Source organism: Zonotrichia albicollis, chromosome 9 (assembly GCF_047830755.1).
Source record: "Zonotrichia albicollis isolate bZonAlb1 chromosome 9, bZonAlb1.hap1, whole genome shotgun sequence".
Taxonomy (NCBI): Eukaryota; Metazoa; Chordata; class Aves; order Passeriformes; family Passerellidae; genus Zonotrichia; species Zonotrichia albicollis.
This window is the reverse complement of record NC_133827.1, coordinates 32762437-32787608: the sequence shown is the minus strand read 5'-3', so window position 1 is coordinate 32787608 and position 25172 is coordinate 32762437. Positions and strand designations below refer to the sequence as shown.

The window sequence follows — 25172 nt, the reverse complement described above, 5'->3', positions numbered from 1 at the left end:
GAGGTGCCCGTGCGATCGCCTGCGCGGGACGGCGGAGGAACAGGCAGGCAGGAGCGGGGCAGCCCTGCCGCCGGGGGCCTCGTACCGCCCGCCGCCCGTCACGGACGCCCCGGCACCCGCGCGACCTCCCGGGGCTCCCTCACAGCCCCCACGGGCTCCCGCAGACCCCGCACCGCTGCCTGAGCGAGAGCTGCGAGCTCCCCACCAGTGACCCCGCCGGTGCCCGCGTTTGTGTCGTGCCCGGAGAAGCGGCCGCAGCGGGCGGGCATCGTGAGGGGCACAGCCTCTCCCAGGGCAGTGCCAGGATCAGCGATTTTAACCCATGGGTTTAACGCATGCCGGCCGCCTCTGCGGCACAAGACAGATGGGATACCCAGGCTGGGGGATTTGCAGCAGGGAAAGTCCAGCTCAGGAGCAGCGATGCTACACAAGTGACAGAAGTGCCCAGACCTCGGCAGCATTAATTTCTCCTTGGTGCTACTGAACGGGAAGAAATGCCCTATGAAGGGCTTGAATTCCTTGAGGATGCCTAATGGTATCAGTTAGTGAAAGTTATTAATGAAACTTACTAATGAAAGCTTGTCAGACCCCTACCCACAATGCCAAGAGGGGCTGCCCCGCTCTTGGACAACTGGGAAGAGGTCCAGCCTTTTCCATTGCCTCACCTGGGCTGCACTCAGTTCTGATCTTCTGCATTTCAGACACTGGGGTCACTTCCATTCCATCCCAATATCCAGTTTTTTCAAGCCAAGATAAGTACGAGTTAAGCTGTACATAATGCTACTTTAAGAATAACACCATGGCAAACAGATAAGCACATTCCAATTTGGAAATTAAGTGTCTTTATTCAACAAGCATGTAATAGTACCCTTAAATTATTCAATCAATTAAACATGTAAAACTATCTGCTTACACCTCCAAGTGCACAGATAGTGAACAGAGAAAAGCTAAAAAAAAAAAGTAAACAATACTTTTGGTCAAATATATTCTCATTCACACCCCCTAAGGCCCAGGCAGTTCATCCACTTCCACCAATCTCTTGCAGGGATAAACTTGCATGATTTACCTAAAAATTACCAGTAAATGAATCCAGTGGATTTGCAGCACCAAGGGAGGTTTAACTGCCAGTCTGTGCTCTTGGGCCACCTCTTCATTGGAGAATGCTTAGCAGCAAAGGCTAAATGCTGCAAGAAAATAAAGATTGCTCCTGGTGAGTCCTGCTTGACCCACCTAACCAAGGGCTTTACTGGGAAATACAGACCTGTGCAGTGACCTGGGCTGTGCAGGGATGGAGCAGGGGGGAGCCTTAATCTCAGCAAAATGCACTGAGTGCTCAGTGCTGAAATGTGGGGCCGGTAACACAGCCACCCACACCAAGTCACTTGGCTACATTTGTGTTTTGCACAGGTCATAAGCACAGAAATCCTGGAGGCTGGAAGGAGAGTGGGTCAGTGCCCTCTGTGCAGAGCAGCATTCCCTGCTCCAGGTAAGAGCCAGAGGGATGCCAAAGGCAGAGTGCTGGCCAGAGCTGGCAGGACTCCAGAAACTTCTGCTGCCAGTGGGGAAAAAGGAGCCAAAGAGAGGACAGACATGCACAGAGGATGCACTTTGGCAACTAACCCAAAGTAGAGGTAGGCAGGTTGAAATTTCTGATCTGAGCTGGAGGAAACTCCTAAAGGAAAGCCAGCCTCAAGCTAGTGCTCAAAATAAAACAAGACCTCTTTTATATTGCATAAAGAATTTAAAAGATACTCTTAGCATTAGAATAATATTGATTGTAAACCAAGGATTTCTAGTTGGTTGTGTTGCCCCACAGGCTACAGGCAACCCTTTGGAACTACATAAATAGATAATTTTTATATTTTTATGTTTATTTATGAAACAGCCACCTCTTGTGCTGCAGGCCACCTCCAAGATGTGCCACCATGCCTGTGGAGATCTGCCAGGTGAGATGGCCCTCTCCTGCAGCCCCATCTAGCAGCAGCCACCCCTTAGTGCCCACCTGCCACCCTCCAAGCCAGGTGTCCCTCAGTCTATGAGCACCAGGACAGGCCAGAGGGACAGATCCTGCTCCAAAGCCCACTCTGATCTAGGTGCCAGTACCATCAGTTTCCTTCCTGTTACTCCTGCCCCTCAAGCTGGGCTGTTACTGGAATGTTACACTGCTACATTCAAGCCTTTTCAGTAGCTGGTAGATCCCAGAGCTTACACTTAGTCCCACTGCAGTCTCCAAGCCACTGGGGTTTTTTTTTTTTGTTTTTTGGGTTTTTTTTTTGTTCTGTTTTGGTTTGATTTGGGTTTTGATCACAAAGAGGGTGGGAACTTCCAAGCACCAATAAAGTAGGAGAACAAGACAGCAGAATCAGTCTGCAAGGGAGGCCAGCCCCAGCAACCTCAGCAGGGAACTTTGCTCAGAATTAGAAAACATTTTTCATTCTTCAAACAGGTGGCTGCATTTCACACTCAAAGTCCCAAAGTCATATTGTCCAGGATGTGGGGTACATCCCAAAGGGCTTCTCAGTAGCCCAGTGTCCAGCAGCAGCTCCAAGTGCCCCTGGGCAGCAGGGAATGGCTCTCTGGCACAGACCCTCTGTGCTGGTGGCAGCTAAAAAAGCCCTGATGAGTTCAGCCAAGCAGCTTTTCCCTGGAGCTGTGGGTTCTTGGAAGAGAGGGCCTGCACCAGCTCCTGCTCCCATTGCTCCAAATCCACTGGGCAGGTCTGGGATGTGGACTCTGTTGGATGCCCAGCAGCTCTAGGTGCCTGTGCCTCCAGCAGCTTCTTCACAGTTTCCATTGGGGGAAAGGCTGGCCAGAGCCACTTCTTCCTCTGGGTCCTGCAGGTCATCTGCAGGGAGCAGAGAGAGGTCAAGGCAGACCTGAATGGAAAACCCCTCTTCCCAGAAAATGCAGCTTAAGATGAAAAAAAGAGCATGGGCTGAAACAATTGATATATACTCACAACCTAAGCACAGCTGGTTTTTTTTTCAAAACTGATTTTCATTTTGTTTTACAAACTTAACATCGCTTCAGCAAATAGAGCAAAGGAGCACAGGGCCTGGCTCCTGGCCTCCTGAAGTCTGAGCAATCTCAAAATAAGTTGCATGGCCATAGGGTGTTGCCTGCCTGGCACTGACAGCAAGATCAGGCACTTCCATTTTCTGACCATAGAGAGTGGATCTCACAAGCCTCATATGTCTCACATGTCTCAAAGCTCCAGAAATTGGGCATTCATTTCAGTTGTTTTGTCTGACTCTTATGCTCTTTAAGTATTTTATATATTTAGGAGGCATTTGGACAAGGCCCTTAATAACATCCTTTGAAATCTGGTGAGCCCTGAAGTGGTCTGGCAGTTGGGCTAGATGATTATTGTAGGTCCCTTTCAAGTGAAAATATAACATTCTAGTCTAGTCTAGTCTAGTCCTTTCTTTTTACAGTGAAGGAGCTTTCCCTCCTCTTTGTGCTTCATAGTACCACCTGGATCTCCACGGCACCAGCCTTGTAGCCTCCTGCATGAGGCCCTTCTGCAAAAATAAAGTCACTGCTGGGAAGTGCAAGCCAAAGTGCCAACCATGCACAAAGGCTGAATGCTATGCTATGTGCTACCTGAACAATTCACTTTAGAATCAGGGAGCCCACAGCTGACTGCCCTCTCCCTTCTCTCTGCCAGCCCTAAAAGCAAATGTTTTGGGAACACTCCTTCCACCCATGTTTGCATAAAACATCAAATAATATCAGGGTGTTTCCAATTCATTGATTAGACAGAGTAGTTCTGCTTCCAGACATTCAAACAAAATGCAGCTGAATTCAGCAATGCTTCCAGGGATGTATTTGGGCTCCAGACTCAGCGTGATTTTGTTTAGACAGCAAAAGGTCAGGAAACAAGGAAATGACAACAAAGCAGACATATGTGCTGGTTGTCTTCAGGTTTGGGCTAAACCACAGCCAGGGAACCAAGGTCAACTGCAGAGCTGGAAGTAGCTGGAAGAGGCTACCAGCAAGGGGCTTGGGCACCAGAACCACCGGGAGTCATGAGGAGCTTCTGCCAATCACAACAGAGTACAAGGGAGGGAGCTGGGCATACCTTCATGAATGTTGTTTTCAGCTTTTGCTTTGTAATCTTTTCTCCAGCTCCTCTGGTTCCAAGAAATGCACTGCAGGAAGGATGGCAGCCTCCACCTCTCCCTGTCTTTCATGTCTTCTGAATAAACCAGAGAAGATGAGTTCAGACTGGCAGCAAGTCAGCCCTGCTGCTTCTTCACATCTCCCTCCATGAGCCTGGCAACAAAACCAGGTCCAAAACCAGGTCCATAAAGCCCACCACTGAAAAGCACAGAGCAACTCCTGGCAGTCCTTATTTTTGACTGAAACTTCTCTTCTACCCTGGAAGTTTGTCCCTGATGTCAGTTTGTACTTTGCCACCTTGCTGCCAAAGCCAGTCTGGATGTGGCAGCCGAGCGCGAGCAGGAAACCTGGCAGCAGCTCAGCTGGCACACATGGCGAGCCTGGGGACTGACAGACACAGTTGGAGAATTCCCACAGAAGGAAGATTTCCTTTTGCATTGTCACACAGCTTCTACCACATCAACCTGTTTACTGCTCCCTGCTTTATTAAGCAATTCCTCCCTCCCATGGAGACCTGCTGGACCCCGGGTCTTGCAGCAGCTGAAACTGTTTGCAAATTGCAGGGAGCATGTAGTCAATGTATGGTAATTATTCTAGAAGACAACAAAGTTACTACAGACTTTCCAACCATTTTAGTAAAACACTACAGCAGCATAATTTTATATGATCTCCAACAGCAGCAGTTCAGTATTCTCATTGAAATATCATCCAGCCTTTCACCTCCTAATCAGATAACAAATGATAAACCATTTCAGTGTCCTTCACTTTACTGAGCCATTGCGACACTAAAGGGCTCAGTGTCTTTCTGACAGTCAACAAACAAAAAACTCCAGTGCACAGCCTGGGGTGCACTGCCTGAAGTGTTCAACTGCTCTTTGGAGGCACAGCTACGCTTGGGATCCCTCTTTCCAGGTGGAGATTTTGGAAGGCAAAGCTCACAGAAGCATGGAAAAGGAGTTATCCCTGCCTGAGGTTGAAGCCTGAAGGTGATGAGTGTCCTCATTACACACACTGGGGCACTTACATGACTCAGAGCACCAGGCAGAGCATCAGAAGGGAGTGAGCACACACAAACAGGCTGTAACACCCAATCCAGCTCCTGCTCCTCATTCTCCACAGCCAGCCACAAAAATACATATACGGAGCCAAGCACCAGCAAAGTGCCAAGGCAGAAAAAGGTATGAAGGGATGTTTTTCTGGCTCTGCAGCTGCTGTCCCACCAGACTGCTGCAACCAGAACTGGAGAATTCACAGATGTCTGGGAGCACACCAGAAATTCTTGCAGCAGGAACAACGTGAGGAAGACAAAAGCACATGAAAGAAGAGAAGCTGGAAAGAGCTTTGTGCCTCAGTAGAGAGGTGGCAGCCCTGTGCTCTCACCACCAGCCACCTCAAAGCTCCTCAACATTCAGGTCCAGGATTCTGGGCTGAGCTGATAGAAAGAAGCACCTGCACTGCAGCAAATCATCCCCATGTCCCAGGGATCCCAGGAGACCCTGTCAACCCTGTGGTGCTGAGGGCAAGAGGCAGGATCCCTCAAGGTAAAGCCAGCAAAACACCCAAGCCCCTGGAAATCCTGGAGAGCAAGGTAAAAGGAGGAAAAAATGAAAGAAGGGAGTAGGAAAGGGAAACAGCCCAAGACAAACAGTGCCAAAGATTAAAGTGTTTTATGTGGCAGCTGCAAGAGCAGAGCCTGCCCAGCTGCCCATCACCCTGCACTGACACACAAACCCAACTCCCCTTCCACCCCAGGGCAAATGCTGCCTCCTGGCTGACACCCAGCTTTCATCCTGACATTGTTCTACATGCAAACAACAACTTGCTTTTGTTACTTATTCATTATGCAAAATCAGCACAAGCATCCTCCTCCTGCAGGAAGGTCAGGTTCTGCCTGCACTCTGTGGCACAGGCCACATCCCAGTCCTGCTTCCCCCAAAACCACACATCCAATAAGCATGGAAGGCCACCGTGTCATGGATGGCCACAATGTCATGGCTGTCAGCTGCCATATCCCTGTTATCCATGAGCTACTCTAGTGTTTCCCAAACTGCTGGGAAGTTTTGTCTGCCCTGGCTGCCAGGTCTGAGAACTACACCAGAAAGAGGCAGATCCCACTGGAAAGGCTCTGATCCCATCAGCATGAAAAAGATTGCATTGGGAAAAGGCAGATAGGATTGTGTGTGTGTAAAGATCCCATCAGTAGTGAGTGGTCCAATTCCAATGGGAAAAGCCAGATCTCATTTGGTCAGAGGAAGCTCCCATCAGGAATTGTCAGATACTAATGTTAAAAACCTGACCGCATTGTAGGGGAGATCCCACGAGGAGAGATCAGAACCCATTAGGATAGGGTAGATCCCACTGAGAAGGGGAAGATCCCACAGGAAAACAGAGCAAATCCCACTGTAGAAACCGGGTCCCGGGTGAGGGAGGGAGAGAGGAAGGGTCCGCCGACCCCGGTACCTGCGGGGTGCTGCAGGGCAGCCCGCAGAGCGCGGCAGGCGGCGGCGCGGCAATCGCCGGGGCTGCCCGGGCTGTACCGGGCCGCCTGCACCGTGCCGGGCGCCGGGAAGTGCCACCGTAGCGCCGCGTCCAGCACCGCCGCGTCCTCTCCGTCCCCGCCGGGCAGCAGGACACCCACGACGGCGGGCGGCGGTCCCGCGGGCAGGCGGCCGCGCACGTCCCGCACCACCTCCCGCAGGCGAGTCCGCGCCCCGCGGTCCCGCGCCGCCCCGCCGCCGCACAGCACCAGCAGCAGCCGCGCTCCCAGCGCCCGGCCCCCTGCGCCCGGCGAGCGCCGCGTCCGGCACCCCGGCACCGGCCCCGGGCACGCTGCGCGCGGCGCCTCGTCGTCCAGGAGGTCGCGGGCGAAGGCGGCCAGCGCAGGCCCCGCCGGGGCCCCCTCCGCCACCTCGGCCACCAGCAGTACTGCCCGCCGGCCGCCCGCTCGCTCCACCAGCGTCCGCAGCTCCTGCAGGTCCGCCGCCGCCATCCCCCGCCGTGCTCCCTGTCCGGTCCGCATCCGCCTGTTCCTCGGCCCGCCCACTGGCCCTCGCCCGCCCCGGCACCCTGCAGCAGCCCGGGGCACCAGCCGCGGCCCCGCGCGGAGCAACACCCCGGGGCAGCGGGGCGAGAGGGTATCAAGGATCCCCCCCCGCTTCCAGCCCCGTCCCGGACCTCAGCAATCCAGCGGGGTGAACAGCCCCTCCCTGCTGCCCGGTGGGCACAGCAGAGAGGCTAGTAAAGAGCCCCCAGATCTGCCACACGACCATACTCAGAGCCCTCGCACAGCCTGGTCTTCTTGCTAATGAGGAGTTGATAAAATTCAGGCAAAAAAACTGTGTTGTGGAGGGGCTTGAATGTGAGAGGGGATGAGGAGAGGCCGTGGTGGCTGCAAAATGGGACACACACTGAAAACTGCAGCTGTAACTGCTTGCAAATTGCAGAGAGCCTGTAGTCAATGACAGAAAAACAGCTAATCATGCAATCATGATCATCATCCCCAGGGTGTCCCCTATGGTGTGGCATCTCATACCCCCGAGCAGCAATAGGGTGGTCTCTCTGGCATCATGTGCACTATACTGCTGCACAGCCTGGCCGGGCTATAGCCACCCCTGGAAAAGGTTCCTCTTTGGGAAACAATTATGCCCTCAAAGGACACACCCACCCCACTGCTCACAAGTGCATACCTCAGCTGCAGCCCCCACACCACATGCTGCATCTCTGAGTCCCTTCCCAAGCCAGTGCCCTTTGACTTCCCCTCTGCCACCTCCATGCCAAACAGAGCCTGCAGTCACAGGCCCACAAGCATCAACATCACTACATCCCATCAAAGCACTGATGTTTCCAGGGATGTGTGTGGAGCTTTAGTCTGGGCTTCGGCGCTGGCACTTGTTACACAGATCTCTGCCAGCCAACAGTGAATGAAGCCATTGTGCCCAGCCCCGACACTTGCATGGGGAAGTTCCAATCCATGGCATGCAGTAAGTACTTCCCCTATGCCATATCAGAACAGGCTCCTCCAAACCAATAACGTCTTATCGCAAGAACCTGGGAAGGGATAAACAGCTCAAAGGTGTAAACGGCCAGAGTCACCTTGGCCAATTGCTCTCTGAGGAGTTTTGGAGCCAAACCATCTCTTGTGGGATGAGTGGAGGAGTTTCTGAGTGTACTGGGTGTGAAAACAGAACCAAAATCCATGTGTCTGTCCTGGATTGGTGATTCCCAACATGGGTGTTCAGATACACGCAGCCACAAATGTGGCTGAGCCATCGTGCCTGCTGCCTGCCCATACTCATGGCCATGTGTCCCCAAAGCCCAGCAGATCAGGAGCCACAGTAGAAAGGATGCACCATAGGCTCATCCCCAGGCAAAACAGTGGTGTGGCAGCTCGGGAAGGTCACAATGTGGCACCAATTTTAATCCAAGGAAAATATTTTCCCCAGTATGACAGGCTTAGAAAACACTGCCCCAGGCTAGTATCATGGATGAGGGCTTCAAGAGAGACTTTCTGCCCTGGGTCCTAGCAAAAGTAATTTACTTATGGACAAATGCTGATAAGCAAATGGGACAGGGCAAAAAGAGGAAGGTAAAACAGAAAGATTAGGCTCCTCTTCCAAAAATCAGGGTCTCTAAGAGCCTGTGCCCCCATGCCAGTGTGGTAGCCCTGAGAGTAGCTGTCAACATGGGAGGGCTACAAAGGCAGACATAATTGAGTAGCCAGGTGTGGCCTTAGTGTTGCCCAGATTTAGTATTTACAAGGATTTTTTCCTCATCTGTTCAGAAGCCTATTCATGGTCCTATGGACAAAAGTCCAGGGTATAATCAGCATCATGACTTGTGTCAGCAGCAGGAGGGGACAGGAACACTATGCTAGTCCCCAGAAGGGCTCATCTCTCTGGAAAACTGCCAAGAGATCCACAGAGTGTTTTCACTCCTCATGAGCTGCCAGCACAGCCTGTGGTGTGGTGGTACTGGTTAAAGCCTGACTGATGTGCAGACCATTACAGCACGGCTCTCACAGAGCTCTTCCAGAGCAGCTCTATGCCAGTGACTTGCCTGGAAATGCCAAGATGCCTCAGGCACTGGGAAGCTGGCTTTCTAGCTGGCAATTCCCCACATTTATGAAGACAATTCTTGCAGAGAAGGTACATAAAAAATTGGAGTTTTCTTCCTAACTCAGATACATCACTGGCTACTTCTCTGCAGTGGCCTCGATGTTCAAACTGCCAGCACAGCCACTAAAAACTAATATTTGGGACCATGTAGAGCTGTTCTTCATGGCCACTGCAATTCTTTAGTTTATGTTGGGTACACATGTAACACTGTCAGCACAGGCTGATTGGAAAGGTGAATGTCACCCACAATGCCCAAACAACCTTGTTTACATTTCTTTACTCATTAACAGGGGTAAGATCTAACACATACAACTCCCTTTGTGTTACTTAAAGAGGTACAACTCAAACAGTTCAGAGGCAGTCATGAGCTCAGCAGCATTTGTAGTCCTCCATAAAATGTCTTCAAAGCCCTGTCAGGAATCTGAGCAAGAACTCAGACATATTAAGAAAATCTGACACTCCATCAAACATCCATCTGACAGTCACAGTTGCAGAGAATCACTACAGACAGCCCTAAGTGAGGGTCATCACATCTCTTACATACGCTTCAGCTGCCCAGAGAAGACAAAACATCTATTCATTTTTGACTTCGAAAAAGGAGTGATGTGTATTAGTAATGCCTTGAAGCCTAAACAACAAAAAAAGGTCTATTGCATTAGAGTCTGCATTTACCAAAATTAACCTTTCTTCTGAAGAGAGTAAAAAGAGGACAGGGATAAAGGATTCTTGTGCCAGTTTTGATGATAGAAAAGAGACTGAATGAGCAAGAAGGAATCTGTAGGAGCTGTTTTGAGCCCAATGTCTGATGACCCAGCCCAGCTCCATAAATTCATCCTTTCAGTAGCTTTGGTGCTCACAGGGACACTTGGAAAAGCCTCTGAGCCAGGTAGGAGCTGGAACTGGCTGCAATTCCAGCTCCTAAGATAAGCCTCAGCAGACCTTTGTACATTTGCTCTTCCACTGATTTGTTCTCCAAACTTGCTTCAATTATTACTTTGAAAAACACATCCTTACTAGATGCTGGAAAGCACATGCTTTACTTGTGTAGCACTACCAGTTGTTTCCAGGGCATTGCTGCAAGGCACCAGCACTCACTGAGCTCCTCATCCATGGAGACCTCCTTGGGTTGCCCAAAGAAGTAGCAGAGGAGGTAATTGTGAGAGAAGAAAATACCCCAAACCCCACTCCTGCCCCCAACATCCCAGTCCCACTGATTCCCTTCTAGCCTGTCTCCTGTTCACTCCTCCATGGCTCTTCCTATTTCCTCCACTGATCTTCTCCAACATCCTCTCAACCTTTCTGGCCCCTGAACCCAAACACCTTCCACTTTTCAACCACTGGAGCTCGAACTTTGTATCAAACCAGACATGAACCCCTCCTGTGAGGAGTTCAGTCACAAGTGAATCCAAACTGGATGGTCACACTGTTCTGACCCAGGTCTCTCACCCCAGATCCAGCCACCTCCAGGGCCAGCTGAGGCAGCCTCACTTTTGGTCCCAAGGCAGCCTGCACCAGCTCAGCCCTGGCCTGGATCCATCCAAGTCATCACAGCCCTCTGGGCTCCACTCAGGGAGGTTACACACCATAAGCAAATAAAGTTGGGAAGTCCCTGGCACTCCACATCTGGGACACAGCCTGGCTTTCCTGATCTCAAACCTTTTTCTTGTCTCTTTTCTCCAAAATTCTGTTCCCTCTAAAAGTTGCCCATCTCTGCAGTTGTCCTAAGTTTCCTCATGTTTCCTTGAGTCACTGTCCCCTTCTGGATGGCAGAGGGGCATAGGAAGGTATGGTCGAAGAGGAAGATGGAAACCTGGCACAGGGCCATGCACAGAGAGCCCAAAGTGTTGGTCAATCCTGGTCACACATTCCTGTGGGTACATCACTTGCCCTTACAGGGCATTCCTGCGCTCCCAACCACTGGCCAGGATTTCAGCCACATCTCAGAGTTTCTTCCTTGTTTCATCTTGACAGTGCCCCCATCACCCTGCACAGAAGCTCCTGGACAAAGTAGAAACATGCTGCCAGAGGAAAAACTTGAGAGCTGCATGGTCTCTGCCTGGATTTGGATGGTTATCTGTGTTTCAGATGCTACAGGAAATAACAGAGACACAGGACCTCATTGTGGATTCTTGCTTTACGGATGTCCTAATATGCTGATCTTTTAAAGCCGAACTTTCTTCATTCACAAACAGCCTGAACATGTACATGTCTTACTTTGACTCAAGAGAACTATTTCTTCATTAGGTTGACCAAAAACCGGTGTTCTCAGTAATGAAAGGCAGAATTCATCTTGTGGAAATGCTCGTGGAAAGTCTCCTCCACAACAGAACAACTGGGTTATCTCATTCCAAAAGTCTGCCAAGCACCAGCACCACCCAAACACTTAAGAGCACGGTTATTTTGCTTCATAAAGCCACATCCTTAAGGATTTGCAAAGAATCTGGAACTTCAAAAATAACCAGGAGAATCCTTTCTCTGACAAATACTGGTTTACAGGATCTGTACTGCCCTCAAATCTCACCCCTTCTGTACCATACTGCACAAACCTGCAGCTTCAGCAAGTTTTGCAGTCTTAGATAAAAGCTTTAAAGCTTATAGATACACACAGACACAGAGAAATGAGATAAATATCAGGTGTTTAATCCTTATTTTGATGACACTGAAGATCTTAGGATGACAAAAGATCTACAAAAAACACCAGAGAAAAAATACATATAAACTCCCAATGCAAAAAAAGTGCAGCTACCTATAGTGCTTTGCCATGCCCAGAGAGGATGGGAAATTAATTCAGCTATTATGTGGGTAACTGGACTTAAAAATATTCTACTGCTCCCACAGCTCCTCCCATCCAAAATAACCCATTCCAGAAACTCAATCTGCTGGATGTGTACATGCTTGTATGTAAAGTCAACCCCCCGCTACAAAGAACCTGGGAGGGTTTCAGGAGCTTTGCTCCTGATGAGAACTATGTACTAAAGACTCCTCCATCCAGGTTCTCCTGGGAAAACATGGTCTGAGGCCTTAGTCTTGAGTTTCTCTCACTATTTCAGTTTTGGGACAGTTTCAAATCTAGAGGCTTTTAGCCTGCTCTGATTCCCTTTCTGCTGACAGCTTTCTTAGGGACAGGTTTCTTAGGGACATTTTGATAAACAAGGCATTTAATGCAAAGCAAAAACGCAGTGATTTTTGATAAAAGTTTCCTGGAGCAGATTGTTCAGCCAATTCAGCAAAGAACTCTGAGCTTTGTGGCAAGGACTGTGCAATGCTGAGGGCACACTGTCCCCTTCTGGCAGCAGCCACACACTGAATCTCATCCATGCAGAAGGTCTGGGCAGACAAGCAAGTGAGCAGGAAGGAAGTGTTCTGCAAAGCGACATCCAGCAGGACAGTGCTAAAACCAACCTGACAGATTGGGCCGCCCAAGGGAATTCATTCTCCATCTGTCTTTGATATCTTCTCTTGCCTACGTTCAGGCAGAACTCGGCAGTATCTGAGCTCCGGGAGTGAAATAACAAATGGCTCTTGGGAGTCGACTTCTAAGGGAAGAAACACAAATGATAGAACACCTGACACCATCTTCTCAAAGCTAAGGTCTGTGGCCACCCAAAAAAGGGTGGCACATCCCTCCAATGAAGAAGTCAATGTCAGTAGGGCTGTGGAGCAGTTAACATCATCACAGAAAGCTCCAGCAGGGTCAGAACTGCAGCTCTTACAGTGAGCAGCCATTTCCACTGCCATGTGTGTTTTGGGGCAAGGTAAACCCAACACTATCTGACTTGGAAGAGGGAAAACACTTAGCTTGGACACATTGTCCATCCCCACCCCAGCATGTAAACCCTCATTCTCATTTCTGGCTCATATTACCTGCAAGGTCCAGCTTGTCTTCCCTCTTGTATCTGAATCCAGTCAACAAGCACCACTTCCATCTACACCGTCCCTCAGGCTCTGCCCTGAGCTTGTTTTTGTGTCCCACACCCCTGGGTCACCCAGTTACCTTCATGGCAGTTCAAGGCTTCTCTCAGTGCCCTACAGGCAGCTTTCTTTGCCTCCAGGACACCTCCAGGCTGGCCTGGGCTGTAAATTGCAGTCTCTACAGTCAGTTGCAGGGCCCCATCCAGCACACACTGCATTCTCCTCAGCGCTCTCACTGCCTGGTCCAGCTGCTCCTGGGAGTCAGGACGGATCATCACAAGCACCAGCACATTTGGCAGGCAGGGGAGGAGGCTCCTCACGTCCCGGACAGCTTCCTCCAGGTGATCCCATTGCATGAGCCTTTTCAACACACTGGCTTGCCATAGCATAAAAATCAGGTGTGGGGGAACCAAGTCCTCCTCTTCCTTTCCTTCATTCTCTGCCTGCTGTGGTTTATGCTTGATGTCCCCCGTGCCACACAGGTCCCGGGTAAAATCCACCAGCAATGAGGGAGCTCTTGACTCAGCATGGTCCACCTCCATCACACCCACCCGTCCATTCCGGCTCCCCAGCATGTCCAGTAGGTTGAGGAAATCCCAGGTGGTTCTGTCCACGAAGGAGGCTGACTCCTTGGATGCCATAGCTTCCTCTCACACGTCAGTTTACTGTGCTGCTGGGGAAAGGAAAGTAGCAAAGGCAATTGCACAGCACAGGCTCCAAACAGGCTCTAAACACCTGCTGCTCCAAGCAGCCAAGGCCGGGTTGGGTGGGACCAAATGAATGTGAAAATAGCAGTTTTGATACAAAGATTCACAAATTACAGCCATGTGCTTTTTGGGGTTGGACATCCCAGAAAAAGGCTTTGTACCTTGGCAGTCTGGTACAACAGAAACAAGTTACAGGGGAAAGAGAAGGGATGATTATGTGTATTTGGGCATCTTGTATCAAACTCGGAACTTACTCCCTTCTTATCAGCAAAACCCAACTATATGAGTGACCACAGGCCTACAAACCCATTGTTACAGTTGTTGTTACAGTTCACTTTGCTCATTATGTTTCCGCCTCCTTACTCTGTAGTGCCTGAAGCTGGAAATCCCATCCATCCCTCTTGGAATCCAACATGTCCAACCCATTGGTAGTTGTGGAAGACTAAAAGCCCTGCCTGACCTGGTCCCACATCCCATAAGCTGCAATTTCTCTACACAGATTAAAAAAAGGCAGTTTTCCATGGCAAAGGCTCTCCTGCTGTGAAGGACAGCACTGGCAGCAGGCTTAGGTCTTTAAGTCCAGCAAAATAATTTCTATACCAGAGCTGAGTAGTTGGGTCAAGTTTTAATTCCAATTCACAGTAATGTTTATGATTTACCCAACAATATATTCTGCACACACAACTACTCTACCTCTTTCAGAAAGAAGAGGATTAGCTGTGAAATACCAGCCCACTGCAGACTTGCAAAGCCAACAACTCAGAGGGCTCCATGACACACACTGGCAGCAGGGCCAGGCAAGGAGAAGGAAGCTCTCATGCCCTGGGAAGGAGGGACTGCACTGGAGTGGGCTCAAGGTGTGGTTGAGCCAACAGACTCACCTGCCTGACCGACCAGGATGCATTGAAAATGATGGAACTACTTGGGGTATGTGGAACTGCTCTCACAGGGTATCCACAGGTCATTGTGGGATTGTGACATCAGCAGCAGCCATGACAACCTGTACCCACCTTGAACCGCCCTTTGAACCACCCAGTATTTTGGGAGGATTTTCAGAGATAAGAAACCGAGCCTTGCACTTCGCAACTGTAAGTTCATTTTTCACCACCGTATTGTTCAGCAAAACGAAAAGAACTAAGGAAGTGCAGGAAGATGCTCACTGCCCTACATGACAAGCTGGGATAAGGCTGGCCAAGAAAACAGCATTAACACCTGGGCACTACAGAGCTGTGCAATGAAAAGGTCTTTAAATTATTTACACAAAGCAGACACTACAGGCACACGTGCTGCCCAGGAACATGTGGGCTCATTATCAGGGATTCCACCAGAACTACTACTGTGAGATGTGAGAGAGGCTTTGCACCTGCCAGGATTTACTGTGTCTGTCCGTGCTGTCAAGTCTGATACCCTACTGAGAAAGAGGTCTCTCAAAATTGGTGGAGGCAATAAAACCAGAAATATACAAAAGTTAAACAGATTCTCCATTTTATTTTGAATAAAAATTTAGATCCTAGATGGATACAGCATCTGTAAAACACAAAACCAGAGAATCATGTTAGAAATTTTGTATTCAAACATGAGTTTTGCAGTTACAATCTAGACCATGTTCAACTGCTATTAAAGCAATCCCCAGTTTATGCAGAAGAGTGTGAGAATGACTTGCAGGAGCACTTTGCTGGTGGCACAGACTCTGTGGCAGCCAGCCCTCCTGTGCACCAACAAGAGTTCCCATGGCTCTGGACTTCAGGAATTATCTGTGCTGCTCCTACTGTGCTTTTTTTAAGGCACAGGAGAATGACAGAAAGAAAGGACTGCACCCCTCTTGTACTCCTTTTGACAGCATCACTATGAAAATATTACATCACAGCTCTGGGTGAGAGACTTAAAAGGACAGTCCCACTGAAGCCCTGTGGCTAAAACGCCAACAATGGGGACAGGTGGAAGTGGCCATGACAGAAGAGCACTGCCCTCAGTTAAAACATTTGGGATGCAAGAGAAAAATCAAAAGGCAAAGTAGAAGAGTGCAAAAATATACAGAACAGATTGGTGGAGTCTTGGAGCTTGAAGAGTCTTTCCACACAAGCAAGCACACAAACCCCTGTCAAAGAGACCAACCCCCTCAGCATATGAAGCCAGGAAAAAGCCTCTCTAGGCTCCAAAACAGTCACCGAGCCATGCTGAACACCCAGCAGCAACACAACAAAACCAGAATTCAAATGTTCCCTCATACTATGTGGAATTAAAAGGCACCCCAAGACCTGCCAATAAATATCTTGCTGCTAAACCAGGTCCACTTACCACCCGGATTCTGTGTCCAATGGCCTTGGCAGGAAGGTTGGAGCGGAACTTGGCGCGCACCATGCCACTGTTCCCATGGGCGCGTGTCACCTTCCCCCAGATCACGCGGGTCCTGTTGGGTTTGCCTCCGGGGGTCACCGTGTTGCTGGGGGAAAGGAGGCACAGAACAGCTCAGCAGGGCAGTCACAGCTCTGCTGTCACCAGCAGTGACAATGTGGTTTCTCAAAGGCACCTGAATAATTTAGCTCTATAGCCATCTTTAACTAGAGCAACATCCTCTTTTATTTACTTGTGAAATTCTCCGGGATTTTCACTGCCCCTTTCAAAGGCATAATTACAGCTTGTAATTTACCAGAAGTTCCACTGGACAAGTATTAACAGCTTACAAAGCTCAAATATTTGGAAAACACTTTTGCTAACAGGATGAGACTGAAAAATCAACAGTATGAAGTTGCCAACACCTTATTTCTCCAGACACACTGAAGGCAGGAGAAGAAGAGGCCATTGGGATAGATGGCAGAAATCGCCTTAAATGAAGAGCCATGGACCATGCTGGAAATGATGGTGGTCAAGTTACCAGTTTGATCAATTTTATTCAAGGTAATTCCAACAGCACTCAAGAAAAAAAAAGTGGAAGTAATAAGCAGCTGATCCCAAGGTGTCTATCAATGGCAGCAGAGCAGAAGTGAAAGACATTACCCAGACACACAAAAGTCAGAATAAAAATTCATTCAGGCTTCACAAAATCACTTTACTGTTTAAGTAACTCAACAGTTTAAAGTATTTAACGCAAATTCACCCACCTCAATTTACCCCATCAACCCGCCTTCAGTTTTTGTCAAGCTTAGGCAAAACTTGGTTCTCATCCCACTTGCTCTCTAACGTATCATATAGTATCATTAACACCTAGCATTTACAAAGCCAATACAGGAACTGGCTAATTCAGCACAAGAATAAAACATCACTTACTTTTTAGCTTTGTACACGTAGGCACACCTCTTGCCCAGGTAGAAGTCTGTCTCCTGACGGGCATAAACACCTTCAATTTTCAGAAGGGCCGTGTGCTCCCGCTGGTTTCGGAGGCCACGTTTGTAGCCAGCAAAAATGGCCTTGCACCACAGCCTAAAGACATGGAAAACATCTGTGAATTATGAATCACTCCAAAGTAACAAAAATAAAAACAAATCACAGGCTGCTTCAGCAGAAACTAATTCCACACCAGTAGAAATCAGCAGAGGAAACAGCCAACTTTTACAAATCACTGCAAATACTTATGTTCAATGAACAGAGGAAAGCTGAGTATGTGGAACATGAAGTATTTGAGAGAATTTTGCATTTTCTGCTTGTTATAAACTCTTGGCACAACAATACTGGCTTCATACTAAGTTTCAAATGCTGCAGCATTAGCAGATATTGTTCCTAAATATAACAACAAGTAAACACTGTTTTTTTTCTACACGCCACAGCAAGTCTCCTGTGTTGCAGTAACTGCTAGAGAAGGCATGAGCTGCCCCTGATTTGTAGCTTTAAAGGAGTGAACAGCCAGAGCAACAGCCTGACATCCACTGGACACAGGCATTGCACAAACTCCTCAGTCATTCTTCAGAACAATTCTTCAGGCACTGCCCACATAAAGTCATTCTAAGACTTGTCCCATGCACCGAGCAGGCAGCACATGTGGCCCAAGGGCATCCAGCATCTGCCCCGGGATCCAGCAGGATCCAAGATACTCAGTTCTATCTGCCACACGTGTAACAGGACATCAACTCCACAGATAATAAAGCTGATTCACAGAACCATCGAATGATTTGGGCTGGAGAGGACATTTAAGACCATCTAGTTCTGACTCCCCTGCCAACTCAATCCCTACGGTGGCACAACAGAAAATTCACCCATGGGAAAAACACATTACCCTGTTTACTCAAGGAAAAAGTCCATGCCAAAGCTCCACTGTACACTGGAGACGAATAAACCCATAAATTTCACACTAATATTTACTGACAGGCCAGGGAGAGCGCAGCACATCGTAACAGCAACTACAAGCAGCTCAAGAGACTTCAGAACAGGGACACACAGCTGTGGGCGTTCAACAGGGCCCAACAGGACACTGGGCAGAGGAACACTGGGCAGAGGAACACTGGGCAGAGGAACACTGGGCAGAGGAACACTGCTCATGGCCCACAGCCTAAACAAACGCTCTCAGGAACGTTCCAACAGAACCGAACCGAGAGCCAGCACTCACTCACCTCCCGGTCATGGTGTCCTCCCGCAGACCCGGTCCCGGCAGGCCTGCAAACGACACACAGCCATGAGCCCCGGGCCGGCAGCTCCACCCGGCCCGGCGAGCGGGACCCCGAACACCCGGGGGCTGCCTGGGAGCCACCCAGAGCTCCGGGAGCCTCCGCTGCCCCCCAGAGCAGCCGCCTCAGCCCCGCTCCAGCCGAGGGCCCCAACCCGCGACTGGGACCATCCGCCGCGCATCGGCGCCATCCCGCCTTGTCTCCGCCCCGGATCGCGCCATCCACCGCGCCCCGGGAGCCCCACGCCCGCCGGCGGCCCCTCAGCGGGGGCAGCACCCCCTGGCCCCGCTCCCGGCCCGCGGCCCCGCTCCTCCTCACCCGCAGCGCCCCAAGATGGCGGCGAAAGAGACCCGCGCCCCGCTGCCTGCCGGGAAATGCGCCGCCAGGACCCAAGCGGGCAGCCCGAGCCCTGCCGGAGTGACCAGCACAGAGTGAGGAAGGTACCGCCCGTCCCGTGTCCCCTGTCCTGTGTCCCGTGTCCCCTGTCCTGTGCACGCGTGCCCCGGGGGCGATCCCCGCAAGATCGATCCCAGGAGGGACAGCCCCCGCCCCGCTGAGCAGGCACCCGCCGGGCAGCCCCGCGAGGTCCCCGAGAGTGGTGGTTGCCATGGAGACGGGCGGCGCGTCCCGGTGAGGGCGGTAACGGGAGCGGGAGCGGGGGAAATGAGGGCAGATCCCGGTGAAAGGCTGAGGGGAGCGCGGGCCGCTCTGGGCAGGGCGAATGAAAACGGGCCGCGGCGGTGGAACGAACCGAGGGGCCCGAAGAGAGGCAGCGCGGGGGGAGAGAGCAGCCCTCGGTGTTCGGGGTGGGCTCCGGGCGCTGCCTGTCGTCCGATGTTCTCACCCCGAGTCAATAAATCATCTCCACATTTATTTTACTTCTGATATCGCCTTGGAGGCAGAAAACATATTTCGACACTGAAATCCCTGTAACCAAGTCTCACACTGCTTTATTTTCCAAAATAAGATCTGGAACCATGTACTTACCCATTTGCTCACGTCAGGGTTATTCACTCCCGATTTCTGCCACTTTCCTCACACTGCCAGAAATTCAGACACATTTTCAGAGCACTTGAAGTGATGTAGGGGAAGGAAGATAAAGGGAAGGGAAACCTTGATGGTCTCTTTCCTTTTCCTTCTCTTCCCATCCCTTTCTTTCCTGTCCCCTTCCTCTCTCCATTCCTCCTCTTTCCTGTCCTTTCCTTGCCCCTTCTCCCTCCCCCTTTATTTCTTTTTAAATGAGAACCTTGCTGTCCTAATATTTCTAGCAGGAGGCAGAGCTGTGTAAGGTAAGACCACACCTATTTTGCTTTTCAAGAGACCTTTCTTTGGTAAAAATGAAGTTACTTGTGATTTCTGGCTCAGCTGCTGCTCCTGTGGATATTCAGAACCTCTCTTTGCCAATCATTTGCCAAGCAGATCTAAAGAGGATGTGACATTCTCAGCTATGCATTTTATCACTGGAATTCACTGGAGTCTCTTCTCTTGACTACAAGGAATGCTGCACAAAATGCTGCTTCTTGTATCCATTTTCCTTTATCAGGCAGCAGGGTGGGAGGAATGAACATCCAGGACTCTCACACAGCAGAGGGAGTTGCAGTCCCCAAAGGAGCAGGAGGCCAGACCTTTCATACAGTTGCTTCAAAAATTATTACTTGATATGTTTTTCTTTCCCTTTATATCAGCAGGGAAAGAATGTCATCCAAAACTCCAGGGGAATACGCTTTTTTTTTTTAATTATTATTAATAAAGTTTAATGAGGGAGTTCAGCAAACACAACAGTGCAGGGTGATGCCAGTGGATGGTCTGAGGGGCACTGGGCTGCCACTAAAATCCAGAGCAAGCAGCTCATATCTGTAGAGTTTGCTAATTCACAGAGAGTGGTTTCCTTCTCAAGTCCAACTTAACACAAGGCCAGACCCTGCTGGCTTGGCACATGGATCTGCTGAGCAAGGATGGGGATGTAAGAGAAGGTGCACAGGAGGAGCAAAGCAGCAAAGGGCCTTTAGAGAAACATTCCAGCTGCCAGCTGTCTTGAAACATATTAATATCCTGAATTAATCCTCTCCTGGTCAGAAGCTGCTAATGGAAAAGAGGAAAAGCTGCTGCATCCTCCTTTGTTTCCAAATAAGTCCGTTTTTCCTATGAGACCTGCATGTGTTATTTTTTTTTTCCAAAAATGCTGCTGTAATCATCTGTCACAGCTATCTACCAACACATCTTTTTTCACCATATTTTTAGCATTATGACTCCACATGTAATAGATTATTCTTAGGTTGTTTAGACTCAAAATATGGATCATGGATTTCTGAAAAAGATAAAAATGAGCAAAACATTGAAAAATATTTTATTAGTGCCTGTTGACTGAAGACACTGCTTTTCTTGATGAAAAAATGCTGCATCTCCAGTTCTATAATTGATTCCAAGGTTGACAAGAAAAGTGATGGGTTTAATGTATTATACAGGTCATTTGCCATTTTTTTTTTGTTAATGCTTTTATCAGATTCCTATCTCAAGTTGTTATAATTAAGATAAAAGAGAGAAAAAAATCTCAGAAGCAAAGGGATGAAATCACTTCCTTCTTTGTCCTAGGTGACCATCAAAAGCCCTGCTCAGAGGAATTAGATGTAAGTGGTTACAAACAATACAAGTATAGTGAACATACTGATAATATTCAGAATCGTTACTTTGCTGCTATCTTTTCCTGCCATGATTTAAAGAAGCTTCTTGACATAAATCAGGATGCCTCTGCCATTACCTTGGCTGAAAGGCTGTTCTGTATCTTCATCCATTCAGGAGTTAGAAACCTTATCACAATGGCCTGGCTTAGGGGAATTTACTCTCTTTTGACCCAGAGCAGTATTACCCTTTACCTTAAATACCTCTGTCTCTCCCTGGTCTCTGCCCTTCCTATGGATTTACTGAGAGCAATCCCAGTCACTGCCTGTGCACACTTTCTAATCTCATCCCCAGGGAGAGCCCTGTCCTCTTCCAGCACATTTCAACAAGCGCTGCATTAAACAACTTCCTGCAACAGACAGGGACATCAGGAAATAGATGTGTGAAATCTGAGTTTGTTTTGAGTTTGAATCTTTTGTTTGTTTTACCTATTCTGTACTAACAGACATCAAATAAACCTGCACTGAAAAGTGGCTCTTCTTTTCTGCCAAGTGAAATTAACTTCATGGTCCACCTGTAAATTACATATTTTCTTCAAAAAAACAACAAAAAAGGAGGAGGACAAATGATAACTGCTACAGAAATGTTATAGCAAGTATGAATCTTTTTAAACACTTGCTTATGAAATATCACTGATTCCCAGTGATTCAGAGCAAAGCTGCATCCAAACCTCTTTAATTTTCATAGGATATGGCCATGTCCTGTGCTAACAGGGACTGCCTGATGTGTTTCCTTGGCATGCTTACAGGTTGGGCTGTAATATTTTGCAGGCTTAGGATATGTTTATGCAAGGGTTTTACAGATGGCACAAATCCAGTTGTAGGTAGAGCAGCCAAATTAAGATTTTGTTAGTGATTGTTGATACTTCCATTGCAATGACACTCAGGATCTCAGCCACCTCAGACTGCAGTTGTGCTACATGTTGTACAAGAAATACCTGGTTTGTATGTACAGGCTTTGGAGGGATTGTCCAATGGCATATCAAAACATTACCATTCTCAGAGAATTTCCCCATTGTTGTGCAGGTGTTTTCTTAGGTATTTTTGGATTAATAGAGAATTTTCACTTTTCCTTAGAGATGCTTTCACAATATTCCATCTGTAGGCAAGGCAGAGGGGTGCTTCAGTGTATGTCAGAGCAGTTTCATGTTTGAATTGCAAGTTAAAATAATACAGAAAGTTAAAGATTGTTTACCCAGTCCAGATGTTGGTTCTTGTTTAACTTTCAGCATCTTAAGATGGTAACAGTTCCTGCTAGGAGGGGACTGGGATCATAAAAGTGTGAAGGCTGCACAGTAATATTGAGGAATGATTAGAGCATAAAGGTTCACCCTCTGAGACTTTAAAGGATATGGATTTATGTTTTTCTTTTGAAAAGACACTTTTTTTCTGTCCTTTCCCAAAGTCCACTCTGAACCACTGCTCCCCCGTGAACTGAATAATGAGGCACCTCACCCAGTTTGTGCCCTCCAAACCCATTCCCTTCTCAGCCTGTCTACCCAGATCTGCTGGAGGAGGGACCAGGACTTCTTTGTTTTGTGAAAGCTAAACATTCCCACTGTCCCTGCATGCAGCCATTAGCAGAGCCCAGCTCCTCTTATAAACAGTGTATGGAAGGTTATAAACAAAGCCAGGGAAGTATATGTAAGGCTGCAATAAGGCTATTTTGGGTCTACCTTTAGTTTAAACTACTCTTACTGACATTACTAACACCACAGCATTTTTCTGATTGGTATCTTTTATCTTTGTTCCTCCTAGCAAGAACACAGAGACTAAACAAATGGAAAAAATCACTCATGTGGAAGCTCTGATGTTTGGTGCTGTGCTGGAGAGCTGTGTGGATCAGCTTACAATTATTGGATACATCATGCCAGTTCCACCTTCGGACAAGGCAGACATCAACCTTGTATGTGCCACTGCTTTAAAAGATGTATATCATATATTTTTTTTTCTTTGTCTTGGTTTTATATCTTTTACCAGCATTTTAAAAAAATTCACTCAAATATATCTTCTGTGATTCTATGACTCTTGGGTGAAGAAACACAATAAAAGTTACCTAATTTAAATATTTATATTGCAGCATCACTGAGAAGCCTTGGTCAAGAATTTGTGCAAAGGACTCAACTGATCCAAGATGAGGTTCCTAAGATTATGATTTTAAAGTCTCAGTGGTTAGACAATAAGCAAAGAATTGGGGGAAAGGAAGCAAAACATATGTAGATTCTTCTGTAGATACAGAGCTATTTTAAAATTAGAAATGTATAGGTTATTTCAAAGTACTCAAAACTAGGTTAATTCTATTCCTCTCCAGGTCCATGCCAAAGATCCTTTTGTTCCCACAATGTATTAAGAAAGATGCACTTCAAAATATATTAGTAACTACCCTTTCTCAGTGCTCATTAATTATTAGTTGATTTCTAATAGGCATCACAGCTAATATGGTTGGGCAGAGATATGGAGAGCAGAGAATTCCTGATGCTCAGGAGGGGTTTGTTGCTGTGGAGGAAGGTGGTGTGACATTTCTGGTAGCTGTTAGACATAGGAATCAGGATGGGACCGTCCTCAGGGGTCAATGGCTCCAAGTACTGTGCTCCATAAGTGACACAGCAGGCTCTTTCCAGTTCTAGCAGGTTTGAAACCTTTTTAAGATGAACTCAAGAAAAAAAGTTCACAACCAGGATGGAAATAAAAACCGGGATCTGAGTTTTGACATCTAATGATGTTCACTCTGTCTAATATACCACTTCAGAATGCCACCGGAAGTTAAATTTTTCTACGTGCTTCCTTTCCATATTACCTTTCCAAAAAACCCATGGCAAAGCAGCAGCAGCTGGAGTTGGAGTGATTTTCAGGGTGGGAACGATGCTGAGTCTGTGCCATAGAGGGCACTGCTCCCCTGAAAGACTCCTGGGAGCCGGCCTCAACTGCTCCCAGAGGATGCTTCTCCCTCTCTTATGTGCCAGCAGCAAAACACACAGAAAGAGCACATCTCTGGGACAGCAGGAATTGTCCTTTTCAGACACGCAGACTCAGGTTGATAGAACTACTGAGGGGACACGTAAATTACAGAGAAAACACCTTTGCTTTTCTCTTCAATCCCATGATGCTCATTCTCACCAAGTCACATCTTAGAACACAACTTTCTCACAGGTTAGAAACCCTACCTGTGGTCTTAAAGATTTCAAAACAATTTGAGGAGGAAACAATTTAGAAACAAGAAAATGGCTTAGGGAAGCTACTTGCTAACTTTGGTGCTCTGTAATTTGGTACTCCTCCCTGTTTCTCAGATTACATTTGGCTGTTTTCATTGTATTTGTACAAGATCTGTATTTGCAAAGTACCCTGGAGTTCTATCAGGCTGACAAAGCAATGGCATTTTCAAAGACTGACATCTGAATTTCAGTTGATGACATTTTTGAGAGGATTAATCACAGTGTTGGCCAGCACCTCACTGATTTTCCAGATTGGATGCTCTTGCACATTGCTTCACACAGTGCATGCCCCAGAGGAAGGCAGCCTTTGTATTTGCTGGATTTTGGGCAACACACAAGCACTTAGGAGACTACACAGATGGTAACACATGCAGTTTATAAAGTTCTTGCTTTTACGTAGTTATTTGTTGATTATTAGTGTGTAACTACCTACTGTTTACAGACAACTCAGTTATTGCTTGCCTTGAACTTTCCCAGACATTAAAAAACATCAGAACATTCATAAAATCTACATAATATTAAAGCAGTTTGTTTGCCAAAATTAGTTCTTTCTGAAGTGCAGTTGTTACCAACCAGCTATTTAAGCCCTTTTTTTTTTACTAATTAACAATGCAAGTTTCATTGGACAGTGTATGTTTTGTATATGATTCATTTAAAGTAAATTTAACAGTCCAAAAATTAAGCACATAGTCACTTATCCTCCTTCTGTAGTCACTGATGAGTCAGGAACTGCCAGAGGCTGATCCACCCCAACCAGAGCTGTCCAAAACACTCAGCATGGAGCAGTTCCTTGCAGTGCCCTCACAGACTGCAGCAGCACCTCCAGCTT

At 48.0% G+C, this 25172-nt stretch overlaps 4 protein-coding genes across 8 annotated transcripts in view; 1 reads left to right on the top strand and 3 right to left on the bottom strand.

The window, feature by feature from the left end:
* Window positions 1-825: 825 nt before the first annotated feature.
* On the bottom strand, window positions 826-7508 carry C9H2orf72 (chromosome 9 C2orf72 homolog). Its single transcript, XM_074547281.1, has 3 exons — window positions 6583-7508; window positions 4082-4198; window positions 826-2845 (listed from the first exon to the last, which is right to left on the bottom strand). The coding sequence occupies exons 1-3, from the start codon at window positions 7139-7141 to the stop codon at window positions 2754-2756; spliced, it is 768 nt and encodes a 255-aa protein (XP_074403382.1). The 5' UTR covers window positions 7142-7508; the 3' UTR covers window positions 826-2753.
* Window positions 7509-11855: 4347 nt separating this feature from the next.
* On the bottom strand, window positions 11856-15182 carry LOC106629304 (uncharacterized). 2 transcript variants are annotated; one of them, XM_026792023.2, is made up of 3 exons: window positions 13231-15182; window positions 12639-12772; window positions 11856-11921 (listed from the first exon to the last, which is right to left on the bottom strand). In XM_026792023.2, exons 1-2 carry the CDS (start codon window positions 13787-13789, stop codon window positions 12666-12668), a joined length of 666 nt encoding a protein of 221 aa, XP_026647824.1. In that variant the 5' UTR covers window positions 13790-15182; the 3' UTR covers window positions 11856-11921; window positions 12639-12665. The 2 variants fall into 2 exon arrangements, with proteins under 2 accessions (XP_026647824.1, XP_074403383.1); XM_074547282.1 differs by having other exon boundaries at window positions 11856-12772.
* A 141-nt stretch (window positions 15183-15323) lies between these two features.
* On the bottom strand, window positions 15324-18886 carry RPL35A (ribosomal protein L35a). The gene is made up of 5 exons (XM_005484895.3): window positions 18772-18886; window positions 18400-18442; window positions 17123-17275; window positions 16154-16298; window positions 15324-15382 (listed from the first exon to the last, which is right to left on the bottom strand). The coding sequence occupies exons 2-5, from the start codon at window positions 18408-18410 to the stop codon at window positions 15359-15361; spliced, it is 333 nt and encodes a 110-aa protein (XP_005484952.1). The 5' UTR covers window positions 18411-18442; window positions 18772-18886; the 3' UTR covers window positions 15324-15358.
* DRC9 (dynein regulatory complex subunit 9) overlaps window positions 18453-25172 on the top strand; it is a 23357-nt gene continuing 16637 nt past the window's right edge. Inside the window, exons 1-3 of one of the 4 annotated variants that reach the window (XM_026792021.2) lie at window positions 18963-19083; window positions 21046-21080; window positions 22890-23037. In XM_026792021.2, the coding sequence (XP_026647822.1) occupies window positions 22912-23037 (126 nt within the window). In that variant the 5' untranslated portion in view covers window positions 18963-19083; window positions 21046-21080; window positions 22890-22911. Of the gene's footprint in view, window positions 18894-18926; window positions 19084-19174; window positions 19743-21045; window positions 21081-22889; window positions 23038-25172 lie in introns of those variants that run through there. The other 3 variants (XM_074547280.1, XM_005484896.3, XM_074547279.1) reach the window with 3 other exon arrangements.

Coding starts and splice junctions, on each gene's coding strand:
- RPL35A (XM_005484895.3), bottom strand. Junction 16,299..17,122: donor TACGTGTACAAAGCTAAAAA/GTAAGTGATGTT, acceptor CCTTTCCCCCAG/CAACACGGTGACCCCCGGAG. Junction 15,383..16,153: donor TTGGACACAGAATCCGGGTG/GTAAGTGGACCT, acceptor TGTGTTTTACAG/ATGCTGTATCCATCTAGGAT.
- C9H2orf72 (XM_074547281.1), bottom strand. CDS start 7,141: ATGCGGACCGGACAGGGAGCACGGCGGGGGATGGCGGCGGCGGACCTG. Junction 4,199..6,582: donor TGCCCTGCAGCACCCCGCAG/GTACCGGGGTCG, acceptor TGGTTTATTCAG/AAGACATGAAAGACAGGGAG. Junction 2,846..4,081: donor TGAAAACAACATTCATGAAG/GTATGCCCAGCT, acceptor TGCTCCCTGCAG/ATGACCTGCAGGACCCAGAG.
- LOC106629304 (XM_074547282.1), bottom strand. CDS start 13,789: ATGGCATCCAAGGAGTCAGCCTCCTTCGTGGACAGAACCACCTGGGAT. Junction 12,773..13,230: donor AGCCTTGAACTGCCATGAAG/GTAACTGGGTGA, acceptor TTCTTCCCTTAG/AAGTCGACTCCCAAGAGCCA.